Below are 15,793 nucleotides of genomic sequence, written 5' to 3' on the forward strand. Positions count from 1 at the left end.
GGAAACGGACCGGCCGGTGCTCGCTAGAAGCATCGTGCACCGGTGGAAACGATAAGCTGCTTTTCATTGAGGACAGTGCCTTGGGACGTCGTTTCCTTGTGGACTCAGGAGCGCAGCGGACCATCATGCCTCCTTCTTCAGCGGACTCATCAGGAGATGGACATGAACCGCCGTTGGACGCTGCTAATGGTACTCCGATCCGCACTTACGGTGTCAGGTCCATGACTGTACGTTTTTGTGGTCGTGTGTTTACCTGGGACTTTGTTGTGGCTGCTGTGTCAATTCCTATTCTGGGTGCAGATTTTTTATGTCCTCGCCGAGCTCCCCTCGCTTACAGTTCCTGCGTTCTCAGCTGCGGTGACTACGCATGGGGTTGAGCATTACATCACCACGGTCGGGCCTCCAGTTTGCACACTGCGCGCCGTTTGGATGCTGCCAAGTTGGCCATCGCTAAGGAGTTTGCCAACGTGGAATGGCTGGGTATTGTGCGCTGCTCTGACAGTCCGTGGGCTTCACCCCTGCATATGGCCCCCAAAGCTGACGGGGGTTGGCACCCATGTGGGGATTTTCGGCGCTTGAACAACGCTACGACCAATGACAGATACCCTGTCCCACACATTCAGGATTTTTCTGCACACCTTGCAGGGGCTTGCATTTTCTCCAAAGTGGATTTGGTGCGTGGTTATCACCAGGTCCCGGTCCATCCTAATGACATCCCCAAGACGGCAGTGATAACTCCTTTTGGGCTCTTTGAGTTTTTGAGGATGCCGTTTGGCTTGAAGGGAGCAGCACAGACGTTCCAACGCCTGATGGATTCTGTGCTGCGGGACATGCCCTTCTTGTTTGTGTATTTGGACGACATCCTGGTGGCAAGTGCTTCTGAAGAGGATCACTTGTCACACCTTCAACTTTTCAGATGCCTCAGTGAACATGGCCTAATTGTCAACCCTGCAAAGTGCCAGTTTGGACTGTCAGAGATTGATTTCTTGGGACATCGTGTGTCACGACTGGGGGCTGTGCCACTTCCCGCAAAGGTCAAAACAGTTTCTGCTTTTCCACGCCTTTCTGCTGTGAAACCCTTGCAGGAATTTTTGGGCATGGTGAATTTTTACAACTGCTTCATCCCACATTATGCACCCTTTATATGAGGCATTGCGCGGCAAGAAGGGTGACCAGACCATCGAGTGGACCCCAGAGAGGTTACGCGCCTTTGACGATGCCAAGAAGGTGCTTGCCAGCGCAGCTATGTTGGCGCATCCTGATCCCGCTGCACCTGTAGCTCTCACCACAGATGCATCGGACAATGCAGTTGGTGTGGTTTGTGAGCAGTGGGTGGATGGGTCCTGGCAGCAACTGGCCTTTTTTAGTAAAAAGCTGCGGGACTCAGAGAGGAGGTACAGTGCCTTTGACAGAGAGCTGTTGGCCCTTTTCCTTGTGACACATCATTTCCGGTTTCTGTTGGAGGGCCGTGATTTCACCGCTTTTGTGGACCACAAACCGCTTACCTTCGCCATGGCTAAAACCTCTGAGCCGTGGTCGGCACGACAACAACGACACCTTTTGTCGATTTCTGAGTTTACTACTGACATTCGCCACGTGGATAACTTGGTAGCTGACTGCCTGTTGCGTGCTCCCGTCACTGCTGTTCATTTGGGTGTTGACTATGCAGAGATGACTGCCGACCAGCGGGTTGACTAAGAGGTTCAGGCATTTTGAACAGCTGACTCCAGTTTGCGGTTGGAGGAGGTTGTTTTTCAAAGCTCTGGGGCAACCCTTCTTTGCGATGTCTCCACTGGGAGATCACGCCCTTTGTAACGTATGTGTCGGGTCCCTGAGCTCTTCCTGTTGCGGCTGCCCCCTCTGTGGCATCAGGTGCCTGGACCTCACCATGGAAACCTCTCACACGCTTTCCCACCGAAGAAGAAAGATCCACATCCACACATGAACAGACAGTTTATTGTTAAAATCCTCTGAAAGCAAACTTGTGAGAAGACGCTGAACGTGAACGATGTCAGCACTCAAATATACATCTGGACAAGACGGGGTTAATGTAGCGGAGAGCAGCGGCTGGGTTGCCGAGGACAAACCAGTACAACCAGTCAGTGTGCAAACTGCCATCGAGGTTCATGGTGGAGAACACCGCTACGTCCGTGTTAAAAACACAAATTAAATTCTACATTTGCACTGAAAGTTTCACCCAACAGTCCTCCATTATTATCATTAAAAGGCCAGACTAGTGGTTTTTACAGCGAGTGAAAGCCCTCCACAACGAGCAGGACTGCATTATTAGACATTTGATCATCCAAAACCTTAGAACATGCCAACAGATAAAAAGTCCTTCAGTGAGCCTAAAGGAGATACGGACAACAGGTTTTAGTCATGAAAAACCACTGATCACCTATCAGGTATCAAAACAGATGTAACAAACTACAGTACTGTGGTAAAAGAAGAACAACTGCATTTCTATCTATTGAGTAAATATATTTAAAAATGATAAAAATAAAATGCTGATTTGTAAACCTGGAGCTGGAAGAAAGCCTGCTTTGGCTCACAAGCTGCAACAGCGAGTGATTTTCTACCTTCTGACTAATATTTGCATCAGCGGTGATAAAAACACCAAAAGTTTTCAGGAAACTGCCACAAAGTAAGGTGCAACAAAACCCTCAAAATAAAATACTCTTATGTACAGGAAGTATTTCACAATGTGCCAATTCCCTTTACAAAGATTCCTTCTGTAGCTGCTGGTGAGACAACAAACAAACCCTGATTCCAGTCAGTTGGAGAAATAATAAAACAGACATGTTGGCATCTCAGGAGATCTCAAAAGGAACCTCGCAGCTTTCGGCTCCACATATAATAAGCATTTAATAAATTCAAACTAAAAATCCCTCATATATCTCTGAATAAACTTTAAAATCTGTTTAAGAAGGTATCATTTCTTAATGCTAGGCCCATGCCTCTATTATACAATATTCCATTTTAATAAGATTTCATCTACAAACCAAGACTGAATCATTTGAGCTGTTCCAAACAGGAACAATAGCAATAAAAAAGCTTCAAGAATTTACTCCTGACCTAATGTTTAACTTAGTTTTTTATAGTTCTTCTTACTCTTAAAGTGGACATGTATAGTCCTATAAATAGGCTTGTGTTCGGACAGACAGCACTTCCTGACATCCTGGTCTCGGACCGCTCATCACAAGTCCTCGTCCATTTCAAGGCTGCTCCTGCGGCTGCTGCTTTTAGAGGCACCTGGTGACAGAGGAGAGAACAGCGGCTCCGCCACCCTCTCCGGAGACAGGGCGCACCCGTCCTCCATGAGAATGTCTCCCAGTCCCACGTCGGGGTAGAGCGCTGATGCCGAGGCGTCGTCCAGCTCAGCGAAGCTCAGACCGCCGAGGTCCAGCGGGCTGCTGATGGTCGCGCCCGCCGGGGAGTCTGAGGAGGGTGGCGACAGGAAGGAGGCCGGCAAAGGCTGTCCGCCGGCTCCGAGGCCGAGGAGAGTCTGGGTGGAGGCTCCTCCTGTGTTTGGAGGCAACGACTGGCCGCCCTGTAGAGCCCCCTGCAGCAGGGGGGGGTCGGCACTTAGACCAGAAGAAATGCTGCTGGAGGTCGAGAGGCCGTGGAGCCGAGCTTGCATTTCCAGCTCCTGAAAAGAAGAACAGCAAGTATCTGTAAAAATACTGACAATAACATGCGACAGAATGCTTCTAATGCATCAAGCTGCGACGAAACCAGCAGATCCATGGAAAGCCGGCGTGGTGGCGTCGCGGCTCAAGGCTGAATCCCACCAGGATAAAACTCAGTTTTACTATCAGAATGAAAACAAAGAACCCTTAACGCCACCGCTATGGATTTACCCACAATGCAATGCTACGCCACATGCAGGAAGGGACTTGGTTTGTAGTCCGCTTACTGTAGTTGGTCCGCTTGAAACGGACCGAGACCGTCATCTTTAGACGAACCAGCTTGCTTCTTTGATGACTAAAAGGGATTTTTTGAGCAAACACACTGGGATTCAAATCAGAAAGACTGGAGACGGGAGATCGGGTACCTGTCAATCAAAAGGACACACCCCTAAATATGCCGAACTTCGAGATTAAATGACTTTAAAATGGGCGAGTTAGAAAAAAAACTAAAATCACTCGCTCCAGAGTTGTCATGAAGGTAAACCTGACCTATTAAACCTAAAATGTTTTTGTATCTGCTGTAAACGTGTTTATTCCTGCTATAAACGTGTTTATTCCTGCTGTAAACGTGTTTATTCCTGCTGTAAACGTGTTTATTCCTGCTGTAAACGTGTTTATTCCTGCTGTAAACGTGTTTATTCCTGCTGTGAACATGTTTATTCCTGATGTAAACATGTTTATTCCTGCTGTAAACATGTTTATTCCTGCTGTAAACATGTTTATTCCTGCTGTAAACATGTTTATTCCTGCTGTAAACTTGTTTATTTCTGCTGTAAACGTGTTTATTCCTGCTGTAAACGTGTTTATTCCTGCTGTAAAATTGTTTATTCCTGCTGTGAAGTTGGTCTTTTTAACATGGGAGTCAATGGGGATTTGCTCTGTTTCGCAGTCCCTAGTGGATGAAGGGGGAACTGCAGTTTTATGCACTTCCACACAGGCTTAATTTTTAACCGCCAGAGTTTGCTGATTGGTTCATGCACATGGTTTCTCCTCAAAGGCCCAACTAACCTGGACGCGTAACATCAGAATGTGATTGGCTTGCTCCAGCTTTCTCTGTCGCATCTCGATGTCCTTGGATCTCTGCTGCTCCTTTTGCAGCTTCCTGATGTAGTCCACCGAGGCCTTCAGAATGGTGCCTTTATTCCAGCGCATTTCTCTGTCATTATTGTGGTATCTGTATGGAGAGGAGACAAAGGGACATTTTTACAGCAACTGCAGGGAACAAATACTGAAACTAAATCCATGTAAGACTTCTGTTTAGAAAAGAAGGGACTGGGCAGAAGAAACGAGTTAACTTGGAAACTTACGGGTCATTGGACTTTGGTATCAGAGTTCCCAGCTCCTTTATGCGGTCGTTGATGTTGAATCTTCGCCTCCTCTCAACTGCATGCAGGTAAAATCGTTGGTCAGAGAGACAAGTGAGAGGAAGGTTAGACCACCATCACACAAAAAGACCAAATGGTTTGTTTCTCTAACAGGGTGGAAGAGACTGAGCACAGTTCGGATGTTCCAGGTATGTACGCAGCCTTACTGAGGTTATGGTTGTCTTTCTTCTGTCTTTCTTTCAACAGTGCTTTGGCATCTGCATCTGAGAGATTATTCACAGTTTAATACCCTCATTGAACAAAAAAAGTTTTTAATCTGATTCAAGTAAAAGTTTATGCCATCAAGCTCTTCACCGGTAATTTCCCTTTTAATTTTTGGAAGATCAGCAGGGCAGGAGTTGCTGACGGTAAGCGTGGGAGCTGCCATTCCAGGGCTGTGGTAGACGTCCAACAAATTCCCCGGGAGCTACAACGACAACATCAGCAAATAGTCAGAAACTGTAGAAAAACCTTCAATCAACTTTTCCTGCTCTACATGTGAGCAAAACCTTTGCCATGAGATTAACAACAGCACACAAACAAATAAAAGACATCAGGCACGACAACAAGCTTCCCATCCATGTCATTTAAGACAGAACAAAATCTTTTCAGTAACAGTAAATTAAATATGCTGTAGATGGGTTAAACCTGTGATTACCTCACTGTTTGTCTCTTTCTTCTCCTCCAAAACATCACCAGAATCATCATTTTCTTTTTGTTTTTAGGCAGAAAAACGTAGACAAGCTGTCTTTCCTACCAGTTATTTCAGCATAATGCACCTTGTCTTGCATCCCCTGATAGTTTTACCCAGAGACACTTGTATGACAAACAGTGACTAAGTACCAGAAATGTGGAATTATTTCCACAACTTCAGGAAGACACCACACATTGATAGGAAAAGCACTAGGACTGGAAGGTGGAAACAGTGGAGGAAATGTTTAAAACGAAGGACTTATTCTGAGAAATAAAGAGTTTTCATACCGTGTTAGGCAGCTGAAGACCTGAGTCGATCAATGTAATGATGTCGTCATTAAAACTGGATTCAAGACTGATGATGTCGTCAATCACATCGTCAATCTGGATAAATCAGAAGAGTGAAACCCCCCACCCCCCCGTTACATTAAAATATAATCATACATATTGTGTCGTGCAGCGGTACGAAGTGGCTTCATTTCAACATGCGAACCAAGTGAAGACCTGCATGTGTGGTATTTATGGCCTTACTGTGACAGCAGACCAACACGCGTGGTGTCAAAAGGCCTGCATCTTTACGGTATGAGCGTCAGCTCCAACAAAGCAAAGAACTCAACATTTAACTTCCTCAAATCGTCCTGAAAGGTTACAGGGTTGTGTAACAAGCACAGTAAAAGCCACACAGAGTAGCATCAGGATTTCCCATACTTCCTCCTTGTTGGAGCCAATGTTAAGTAGGGCCATGGGACTGTTGGGGGCGCTGCTGGCAGCTGGTGCAACTTCAGGAGCAGAACTGGACTGTGGGACGGGGGATGCACCGAGGGTTTGACTAACTGCCTTGTTCCCCAAAGTGGTGGACAGGTACTGCTTGACTTGTTGCCTCTGCGCCTGCTGGATGTGGTACTTGGTGGGGTTCTCCAGGTGGGTCTGCACCTGAACATGTAAAGGGTTAAGTTCAGATTCTGACACAAACCAACTGTATCAGACAAAAAGCATGCAGCAGTGAAGAAGTTGGGAAGCTGTGCAAAATGTATTTCTATGTTCTTTAACTTTTCAGCTATGATTCCAGCAACACCTTCAACCAGCTGGGAAAGTTTGGTTAAATTAGGAAGAGACACATTCAGTGATTAATTAGGTCAACTGGAAACGAGGCAGACATGACAGCAGATTTAAAAACATCCAGAGGAGCTGCAGTAAAAACAGCTGATTCTGCAGTGGAACGCGCTGCACCATCATCGTTTCCCAGTTTGTCTGCAACATCTGCTCAGACCGCATCTTTAACGGCATGTGGAAGTGTTCGGACTTCCTGATGAAACCTTCTCCAGCTAAACACGCCCACCTGCACACACACTTTACACACACACACACTTTACACACACACACACACACACACACTTTACACAACACAGGTAGTAAAACCCACCCTGAAGTCCGACATCAAGCGTAATAAAAACGGACTTTCCGCGCTGCAGAAATCCTCCTGCAGGCGACGAGCTGCCAGAATAACAGGTGAGAATACAAAAGGCCTTGAACATAATTTACTGGGAGTTTTATTTTCATCTAATTTAAAATTAACATGATTTTTCTAAAGTCAGAAGTAAAAAAAACCCTGTCAGATTGTAACCCTGTTATCAGTTTACTCCAGTGTAGAAATTCATTACAAATATCTGCAATATTTTCACTTCGTTTAAAGTTCCACTTGGCAAAGCTTCCCAACTCCTTTAGACTCGGTTTGCACAAATTCTTACTTTCAGCACCTCCACCGGCACCTGGGCCGGCGGCGGCCGCGCTGCGTTTGGGAGCAGGGTGACGGAAATGGCTGGAGTGGACTCGGCGGCTCGGAGCTGTGACGCAGAGGCCTGCAGCTGCGCCTCGCGCCGCTCCTGCTCCTGGGCTTGCTCGCGCATCAGCTGTTGCCGTAGCAACACACGTGATGACATGGTGGCGAAAAGTCAGGATTTAGAGACGCACCTGGAAAACAGAGCAGAGTTTCCCCTCAGTGTTGGGATTTTTAAATGCCTCAGACTGAAATGTAAAGCAGCTGATCTGAAACCTTCGGGTGAAAGTTGGGAATCCTGTTAAAGACGTGAAATTACCAGTGTGTTATGATCAGACTGATAATTTACACCGAAGATTTTATTCCTTTGGAATGCATGATAATGGATCAAACCCTTTGCTCTTCTTCAGGAAGCATGCAGGCGTTACGACGACAGGGCTGGAAGAGCGACGAGGAGTTCTTTCAGCGACAGACAAGACCCTGACATGCCTCTGAAAACCTGTTCACCTTATGAAATTATTTTAATATTCTCTTTAATTTGTTGTATTGATGCACTCCAAGTGGACTGCCAGCAAACCAGGATAACGTTTTTCCTCTTAAAGCTTTGATATAATTATTTTCTGATCGACACGACCATTACTTCTTTGACTTTGCTCTCTGTAATCAATTAAATGTGATCAATGTGATACGACTGATACCTCGCTGGAAGGCGGCGAGTAGAACACGTTTTGATGCTATTGTATGAACCATGGACGTGTGCAGAGATGTAGAAAGTAGAAGCAGAGAAGTAAAGTAGAAGTAGTGAAGTAAAGTAGAAGTAGTGAAGTAGAAGTAGTGAAGTAAAGTAGAAGTAGTGAAGTAAAGTAGAAGTAAAATAGAAGTAAAGTAGAAGTAGTGAAGTAAAGTAGAAGTAGAGAAGTAAAGTAGAAGTAGTGAAGTAAAGTAGAAGTAGTGAAGTAGAAGTAGAGAAGTAAAGTAGAAGTAGTGAAGTAAAGTAGAAGTAGTGAAGTAAAGTAGAAGTAGAGAAGTAAAGTAGAAGTAGTGAAGTAAAGTAGAAGTAAAATAGAAGTAGAGAAGTAAAGCAGAAGTAGTGAAGTAAAATAGAAGTAAAGTAGAAGTAGTGAAGTAAAGTAGAAGTAGTGAAGTAAAGTAGAAGTAAAATAGAAGTAGTGAAGTAAAGTAGAAGTAAAATAGAAGTAAAGTAGAAGTAGAGAAGTAGAAGTAGGGAAGTAAAGTAGAAGTAGAGAAGTAAAGTAGAAGTAGTGAAGTAAAGTAGAAGTAAAATAGAAGTAAAGTAGAAGTAGAGAAGTAAAGTAGAAGTAGAGAAGTAAAGTAGAAGTAAAATAGAAGTAGAGTAGAGGTGAAGTAGAAGTCATCTGTTTGGATCTATCGATGCATTTAGAACAGGCTTTTTCACCGACAGACTGGTCTACCTGCGGCAGAACTGATTACATCCGCCTGGTTTAGAGATGGTTGGAACTGCTGCTGAGCAGGTTAGGGTTATCTAGTTAAAGTTAGGGTTATCTAGTTATAATCTCTATTTCTGACTCTGGGTTAGGGTTATCTAGTTATAATCTCTATTTCTGACTCTGGGTTAGGGTTATCTAGTTAAAGTTAGGGTTATCTAGTTATAATCTCTATTTCTGACTCTGGGTTAGGGTTATCTAGTTAAAGTTAGGGTTATCTAGTTATAATCTCTATTTCTGACTCTGGGTTAGGGTTATCTAGTTAAAGTTAGGGTTATCTAGTTATAATCTCTATTTCTGACTCTGGGTTAGGGTTATCTAGTTAAAGTTAGGGTTATGTAGTTATAATCTCTATTTCTGACTGGGTTAGGGTTATCTAGTTAAAGTTAGGGTTATCTAGTTATAATCTCTATTTCTGACTCTGGGTTAGGGTTATCTAGTTAAAGTTAGGGTTATCTAGTTATAATCTCTATTTCTGACTCTGGGTTAGGGTTATCTAGTTAAAGTTAGGGTTATGTAGTTATAATCTATTTCTGACTCTGGGTTAGGGTTATCTAGTTATAATCTCTATTTCTGACTCTGGGTTAGGGTTATCTAGTTAAAGTTAGGGTTATCTAGTTATAATCTCTATTTCTGACTCTGGGTTAGGGTTATCTAGTTAAAGTTAGGGTTATCTAGTAATAATCTCTATTTCTGACTCTGGGTTAGGGTTATCTAGTTAAAGTTAGGGTTATCTAGTTATAATCTCTATTTCTGACTCTGGGTTAGGGTTATCTAGTTATAATCTCTATTTCTGACTCTGGGTTAGGGTTACCTAGTTAGGTCTGTTTAGTTATGGTTATCTAGTTAGTATTATTTAGTTATAATCTCTATTTCTGGCTCTGGGTTAGGGTTATCTAGTTAAAGTTAGGGTTATCTAGTTATAATCTCTATTTCTGACTCTGGGTTAGGGTTATCTAGTTAAAGTTAGGGTTATGTAGTTATAATCTCTATTTCTGACTCTGGGTTAGGGTTATCTAGTTAAAGTTAGGGTTATCTAGTAATAATCTCTATTTCTGACTCTGGGTTAGGGTTATCTAGTTAAAGTTAGGGTTATCTAGTTATAATCTCTATTTCTGACTCTGGGTTAGGGTTATCTAGTTATAATCTCTATTTCTGACTCTGGGTTAGGGTTACCTAGTTAGGTCTGTTTAGTTATGGTTATCTAGTTAGTATTATTTAGTTATAATCTCTATTTCTGGCTCTGGGTTAGGGTTATCTAGTTAAAGTTAGGGTTATCTAGTTATAATCTCTATTTCTGACTCTGGGTTAGGGTTATCTAGTTAAAGTTAGGGTTATCTAGTTATAATCTCTATTTCTGACTCTGGGTTAGGGTTATCTAGTTAAAGTTAGGGTTATCTAGTTATAATCTCTATTTCTGACTCTGGGTTAGGGTTATCTAGTTAAAGTTAGGGTTATCTAGTTATAATCTCTATTTCTGACTCTGGGTTAGGGTTATCTAGTTAAAGTTAGGGTTATGTAGTTATAATCTCTATTTCTGACTGGGTTAGGGTTATCTAGTTAAAGTTAGGGTTATGTAGTTATAATCTCTATTTCTGACTCTGGGTTAGGGTTATCTAGTTAAAGTTAGGGTTATCTAGTTATAATCTCTATTTCTGACTCTGGGTTAGGGTTATCTAGTTAAAGTTAGGGTTATCTAGTTATAATCTCTATTTCTGACTCTGGGTTAGGGTTATCTAGTTAAAGTTAGGGTTATGTAGTTATAATCTCTATTTCTGACTCTGGGTTAGGGTTATCTAGTTAAAGTTAGGGTTATCTAGTTATAATCTCTATTTCTGACTCTGGGTTAGGGTTATCTAGTTATAATCTCTATTTCTGACTCTGGGTTAGGGTTATCTAGTTAAAGTTAGGGTTATCTAGTTATAATCTCTATTTCTGACTCTGGGTTAGGGTTATCTAGTTAAAGTTAGGGTTATGTAGTTATAATCTATTTCTGACTCTGGGTTAGGGTTATCTAGTTATAATCTCTATTTCTGACTCTGGGTTAGGGTTACCTAGTTAGGTCTGTTTAGTTATGGTTATCTAGTTAGTATTATTTAGTTATAATCTCTATTTCTGGCTCTGGGTTAGGGTTATCTAGTTAAAGTTAGGGTTATCTAGTTATAATCTCTATTTCTGACTCTGGGTTAGGGTTATCTAGTTAAAGTTAGGGTTATGTAGTTATAATCTCTATTTCTGACTCTGGGTTAGGGTTATCTAGTTAAAGTTAGGGTTATCTAGTTATAATCTATTTCTGACTCCGGGTTAGGGTTATCTAGTTATAATCTCTATTTCTGACTCTGGGTTAGGGTTATCTAGTTAAAGTTAGGGTTATCTAGTTATAATCTCTATTTCTGACTCTGGGTTAGGGTTATCTAGTTAAAGTTAGGGTTATCTAGTTATAATCTCTATTTCTGACTCTGGGTTAGGGTTATCTAGTTAAAGTTAGGGTTATCTAGTTATAATCTCTATTTCTGACTCTGGGTTAGGGTTACCTAGTTAGGTCTGTTTAGTTATGGTTATCTAGTTAGTATTATTTAGTTATAATCTCTATTTCTGGCTCTGGGTTAGGGTTATCTAGTTAGGGTTATCTAGTTATAATCTATTTCTGACTCTGGGTTAGGGTTATCTAGTTAAAGTTAGGGTTATGTAGTTATAATCTATTTCTGACTCTGGGTTAGGGTTATCTAGTTATAATCTCTATTTCTGACTCTGGGTTAGGGTTACCTAGTTAGGTCTGTTTAGTTATGGTTATCTAGTTAGTATTATTTAGTTATAATCTCTATTTCTGGCTCTGGGTTAGGGTTATCTAGTTAAAGTTAGGGTTATCTAGTTATAATCTCTATTTCTGACTCTGGGTTAGGGTTATCTAGTTAAAGTTAGGGTTATGTAGTTATAATCTCTATTTCTGACTCTGGGTTAGGGTTATCTAGTTAAAGTTAGGGTTATCTAGTTATAATCTATTTCTGACTCCGGGTTAGGGTTATCTAGTTATAATCTCTATTTCTGACTCTGGGTTAGGGTTATCTAGTTAAAGTTAGGGTTATCTAGTTATAATCTCTATTTCTGACTCTGGGTTAGGGTTACCTAGTTAGGTCTGTTTAGTTATGGTTATCTAGTTAGTATTATTTAGTTATAATCTCTATTTCTGGCTCTGGGTTAGGGTTATCTAGTTAGGTTTATTTAGGTATAATCTCTATTTCTGGTCTGGCGTCATGAGTTAGCAGTTAGCAGCTGCTGCTAACAGGCCCGCTGCAAAGAGCCAATAACACACACTGGTAGACGCCGGTATTTACATTACAAACTCTTAACAGATTGTCCTGGAAGCCAACTAGAAGGGACAGTTACTTAAGTACAGGTCAGAGATTGGAGCAGAAAAACAAACGGGTCAAAGTAAAAACAGGAAGTTGCAGCTTAGCTTGAAAGCTAGCTAGCGCCACTCTATTGCACAATAGCTACTGCTGTTCAGCTTCAAATAGAATTTATATGAAACAAACATACATACCATGAAAAATAATTCTTTTAAAGTTATCAAAGCCACAAATTCCACGAGTTCTTCTTTCTATTTGCCATTTCTTTATGTAGGCGATTACAAACTTAACAGTCGCTAGCCATTACATGACGCTTGTTTACGCTTGGGCGACGGGCTGACGTCATCACGCACGCAGAGTTATCCCGGAAGTTGTCAAGCAGCTGTCAATAGTTTAGTTTTTCAATAAAAAGCACGAGTAGCTCTGCAAATGTCATCTGATTTCATCTTAATTAATCTGATTTAATCTTATTCCATGTTAATTCTGATTTAATCTTATTTCATGTGATTTAATCTTAATTCATCTTATTCCACGTTCATTAATCTGATTTAATATTATTCAGTCTTAATTCATCTTATACCATCTTAATTCATCTGATTTCATCTTATTCCATCTTAAATCAACTGATTTCATTTTATTCCATTTTAATTAATCTTATTTCATCTTAATTAATCTGAATTAATCTTATTCCATTTTAATTATTCTGATTTCATATCAATCTATCTTAATTCATCTGATTCAATCTTATTGCATGTTAATTAATCTTATTTTATCTAATTTAATCTTAATTCATCTGATTTAATCTTATTCCATTTGATTTAATCTTAATTCATCTGATTCCATTTCATTTAATCTTATCCCATCTTAATTAAACTGATTTCATCTTAATTCAATCTGATGAAATTACATGAAATGAAAAATACTTTATTAATCCCCAAAGGGAAATTAAATATTGTAGTATATAATAATAACAACTAGAGGAGGTCTTGTTCTGGAGGCTGATGGCTGCTGGCAGGAATGATCTTCTGTATCTTTCAGTCTTACATCGGACCTGAAGAAGCCTCTCACTGAACACACTTTGTTGTTTCATCACTGTGTTGTGGAGAGGGTGTGAAGAATCCTCCATCATCTTCATCAGCTTGTGCAGCATTCTTCTTTGGACAATCAGCTCCAGCGGCTCCAGAGTTACTCCAAGCACAGAAGCAGCTTTCTGGATCAGTTTGTTGATTCTCTTCAAGTCTCTGGTTCTGATGCTACTACCCCAGCAGATGCTGCAAAGCTGACTGCACTCTCCACAACAGACTTATAGAAGATATGCAACATCTTGGTGCAGACGTTAAACCATCTCAGCTTCCTTAAGAAGTACAGTCTGCTCTGACCTTTCTTGTAGATGTAGTCAGTGTTGCATTTCCAGTCCAGTTTGTTGTCCAGCTGAACTCCAAGATACTTGTATTCCTCCACCACCTCCACCTCCTCTCCCAGGATGGAAACAGTGCTTTGTTTATTCTTCTTCCTCCTGAAGTCAACAATCATCTCTTTTGTTTTGCTGCTATTTAATATGAGATGATTGTCACCGCACCATTTAACAAACTGACTGACCAGTTCTCTGTACTCTGCTTCTTGTCCATCCCTGATACACCCCACAACTGCAGAGTCATCAGAGTATTTCTGCAGATGACAGGACTCAGAGTTGTACTGGAAGTCTGAGGTGTACAGAGTGAAGAGGAATGGCCAGAGTACAGTTCCTTGTGGTGCACCAGTGCTGCTGACCTCCATCTCAGACACACAACCTTTCAGTCTCACAAACTGGGTCTGTTTGTGAGGTAGTCATAGATCCAGGTGGTTGTGGAGGTATCCACCTGGAATTTATGGAGCTTCTCACATAACAAAGCAGGCTGAATGGTATTAAAAGCACTGAGAAATGAAAGAACATGACCCTCAGAGTGCTGCCTGAATGGTCCAGATGAGAGTGTGCTCTCTGGAGCAGGTATATGATGGCATCTTCAACCCCAAGTCCATTACGATATGCAAACTGGAATGGGTCCTGAAAGGTGTTTACTTGCTTGTTGAGGTGAGCCAGTAAGAGTCTCTCCAGGACTTTCATGATGTGAGATGTCAGGGCAACTGGTCTGTAGTCACTTGGTTCAGCTGGTTGTGTGTTTTTTAGGCACTGGAACAAGGCAGGAGGTTTTCCACAGCACTGGGACTCTATTTAGTCTCAGACTGGTGTTGAAAAGGTGCTGGAGAATCGGACATAGTTGTTTTGAGCAGGTCTTGAGAACTCTGGGACTGACACCATCTGGACCTGCAGCCTTGTTCTGGTTCAGTTTCTCAAGTTGCTTCTTAACCTGATTGCAGGAGACCAACAAGGTGGAGGTCTCAGGATGTCCTGATGTGGAGGGAGATGAAGCTGTGTTCTGGTCCATGACTGAGCTGCAGGGTGACAGATTGGAGGCGTGACAGGAAAGCAGTGGGCTTATGGAGGGTGTGTGGTCTGTTGGGCTGGAGGTAGGGGGTGAACTGAACCTGTTGAAGAATATGTTCAGCTCATTAGCTCTGTCCAGACCTCCATCAGGCTGGTCCCCCTTTAACTTGAAGCCGGTGATCTTCTTCATTCCAGACCACACATCCCTCAGGTTATTCTGCTGGAGCTGACTTTCTAACTTCTTCCTGTAGTCCTCCTTGCACTTCTTAGTTTGTGTTTTAAGTTGTTTTTGTGTTGCCCTCAATAACTCCCTGTCTCCATCCCTGAAGGCTTTCTTTTTGATGTTCAGCAGCTTTTTCAGGTCACTGGTGATCCAGGGTTTGTTATTGGGGAAGCACCTCACTGTTCTTGTTGGGACGATGCTGTCCACACAGAAGTTTATGTAATCTGTCACACACTCAGTCATGGCGTTGATGTCGTCTCCATGAGGTTCACAGAGGACGTTCCAGTCTGTAGCCTCAAAGCCTCCTCTAAGAGCATCTTCAGCTTCAGCAGACCAGATTTTGATAGTTTTTGTGATGACTGGTTGCTGCTGAACGATGGGATTGTAGGTGGAGATGAGAAGAACCACATTATGGTCAGATCTTCCTAAAGGAGGCGGGGCAGAACAACTGGATCCATTATTCATATTTGCATAAAATAAGTCCAACATCTTATTTTCTCTGGTGGAGCAGCTGACAAACTGCTGGAATGTTGGTAGAGTTGCAGAGAGGGAGACGTTGTTGACTCTCTGACTCCCGCTCTGCATCCTCTTCTCTTTCTTTTCAACTCCATCGGGATTTGATGTGTTTTTTCGCTGATAATCCTGATTTGGGAGAGGTTAATCAGTTGATCCCGATTGTAAACAAGTCTTTTGTTGCCATGGAGACTCATCATAAGTCTTGAAAGAGCCAAAAGAAGCAAAAAAATCTTCCTTGCAGCACACCCTCCGAACCGGCATGAAATCCTCAGGAAAAAAAATACCTAATT

At 42.0% G+C, this 15,793-nt stretch overlaps 1 protein-coding gene across 1 annotated transcript; it reads right to left on the minus strand.

Moving 5' to 3' along the window:
* Window positions 1–1,940: 1,940 nt before the first annotated feature.
* tfe3b (transcription factor binding to IGHM enhancer 3b) lies at window positions 1,941–12,669 on the minus strand. Its single transcript, XM_079242297.1, has 9 exons — window positions 12,534–12,669; window positions 7,495–7,717; window positions 6,455–6,679; window positions 6,035–6,130; window positions 5,369–5,480; window positions 5,221–5,277; window positions 4,997–5,072; window positions 4,698–4,863; window positions 1,941–3,649 (listed from the first exon to the last, which is right to left on the minus strand). Exons 2-9 carry the CDS (start codon window positions 7,684–7,686, stop codon window positions 3,197–3,199), a joined length of 1,377 nt encoding a protein of 458 aa, XP_079098423.1. The 5' UTR covers window positions 7,687–7,717; window positions 12,534–12,669; the 3' UTR covers window positions 1,941–3,196.
* Window positions 12,670–15,793: the final 3,124 nt, after the last annotated feature.

Source organism: Telmatherina bonti (assembly GCF_933228915.1).
Source record: "Telmatherina bonti genome assembly, chromosome: 6".
NCBI classification, from domain to species: Eukaryota; Metazoa; Chordata; class Actinopteri; order Atheriniformes; family Telmatherinidae; genus Telmatherina; species Telmatherina bonti.

What these genes read in the sequence shown, in the direction of transcription:
- tfe3b (XM_079242297.1), bottom strand. Translation starts at nt 7,686, where the DNA reads ATGTCATCACGTGTGTTGCTACGGCAACAGCTGATGCGCGAGCAAGCC. An exon ending in GTCTTCAGCTGCCTAACACG is followed by an intron (nt 5,481 to 6,034) that starts GTATGAAAACTC and finishes TTGTCGTTGTAG; the next exon opens with CTCCCGGGGAATTTGTTGGA. An exon ending in ATACCAAAGTCCAATGACCC is followed by an intron (nt 4,864 to 4,996) that starts GTAAGTTTCCAA and finishes CTCTCCATACAG; the next exon opens with ATACCACAATAATGACAGAG.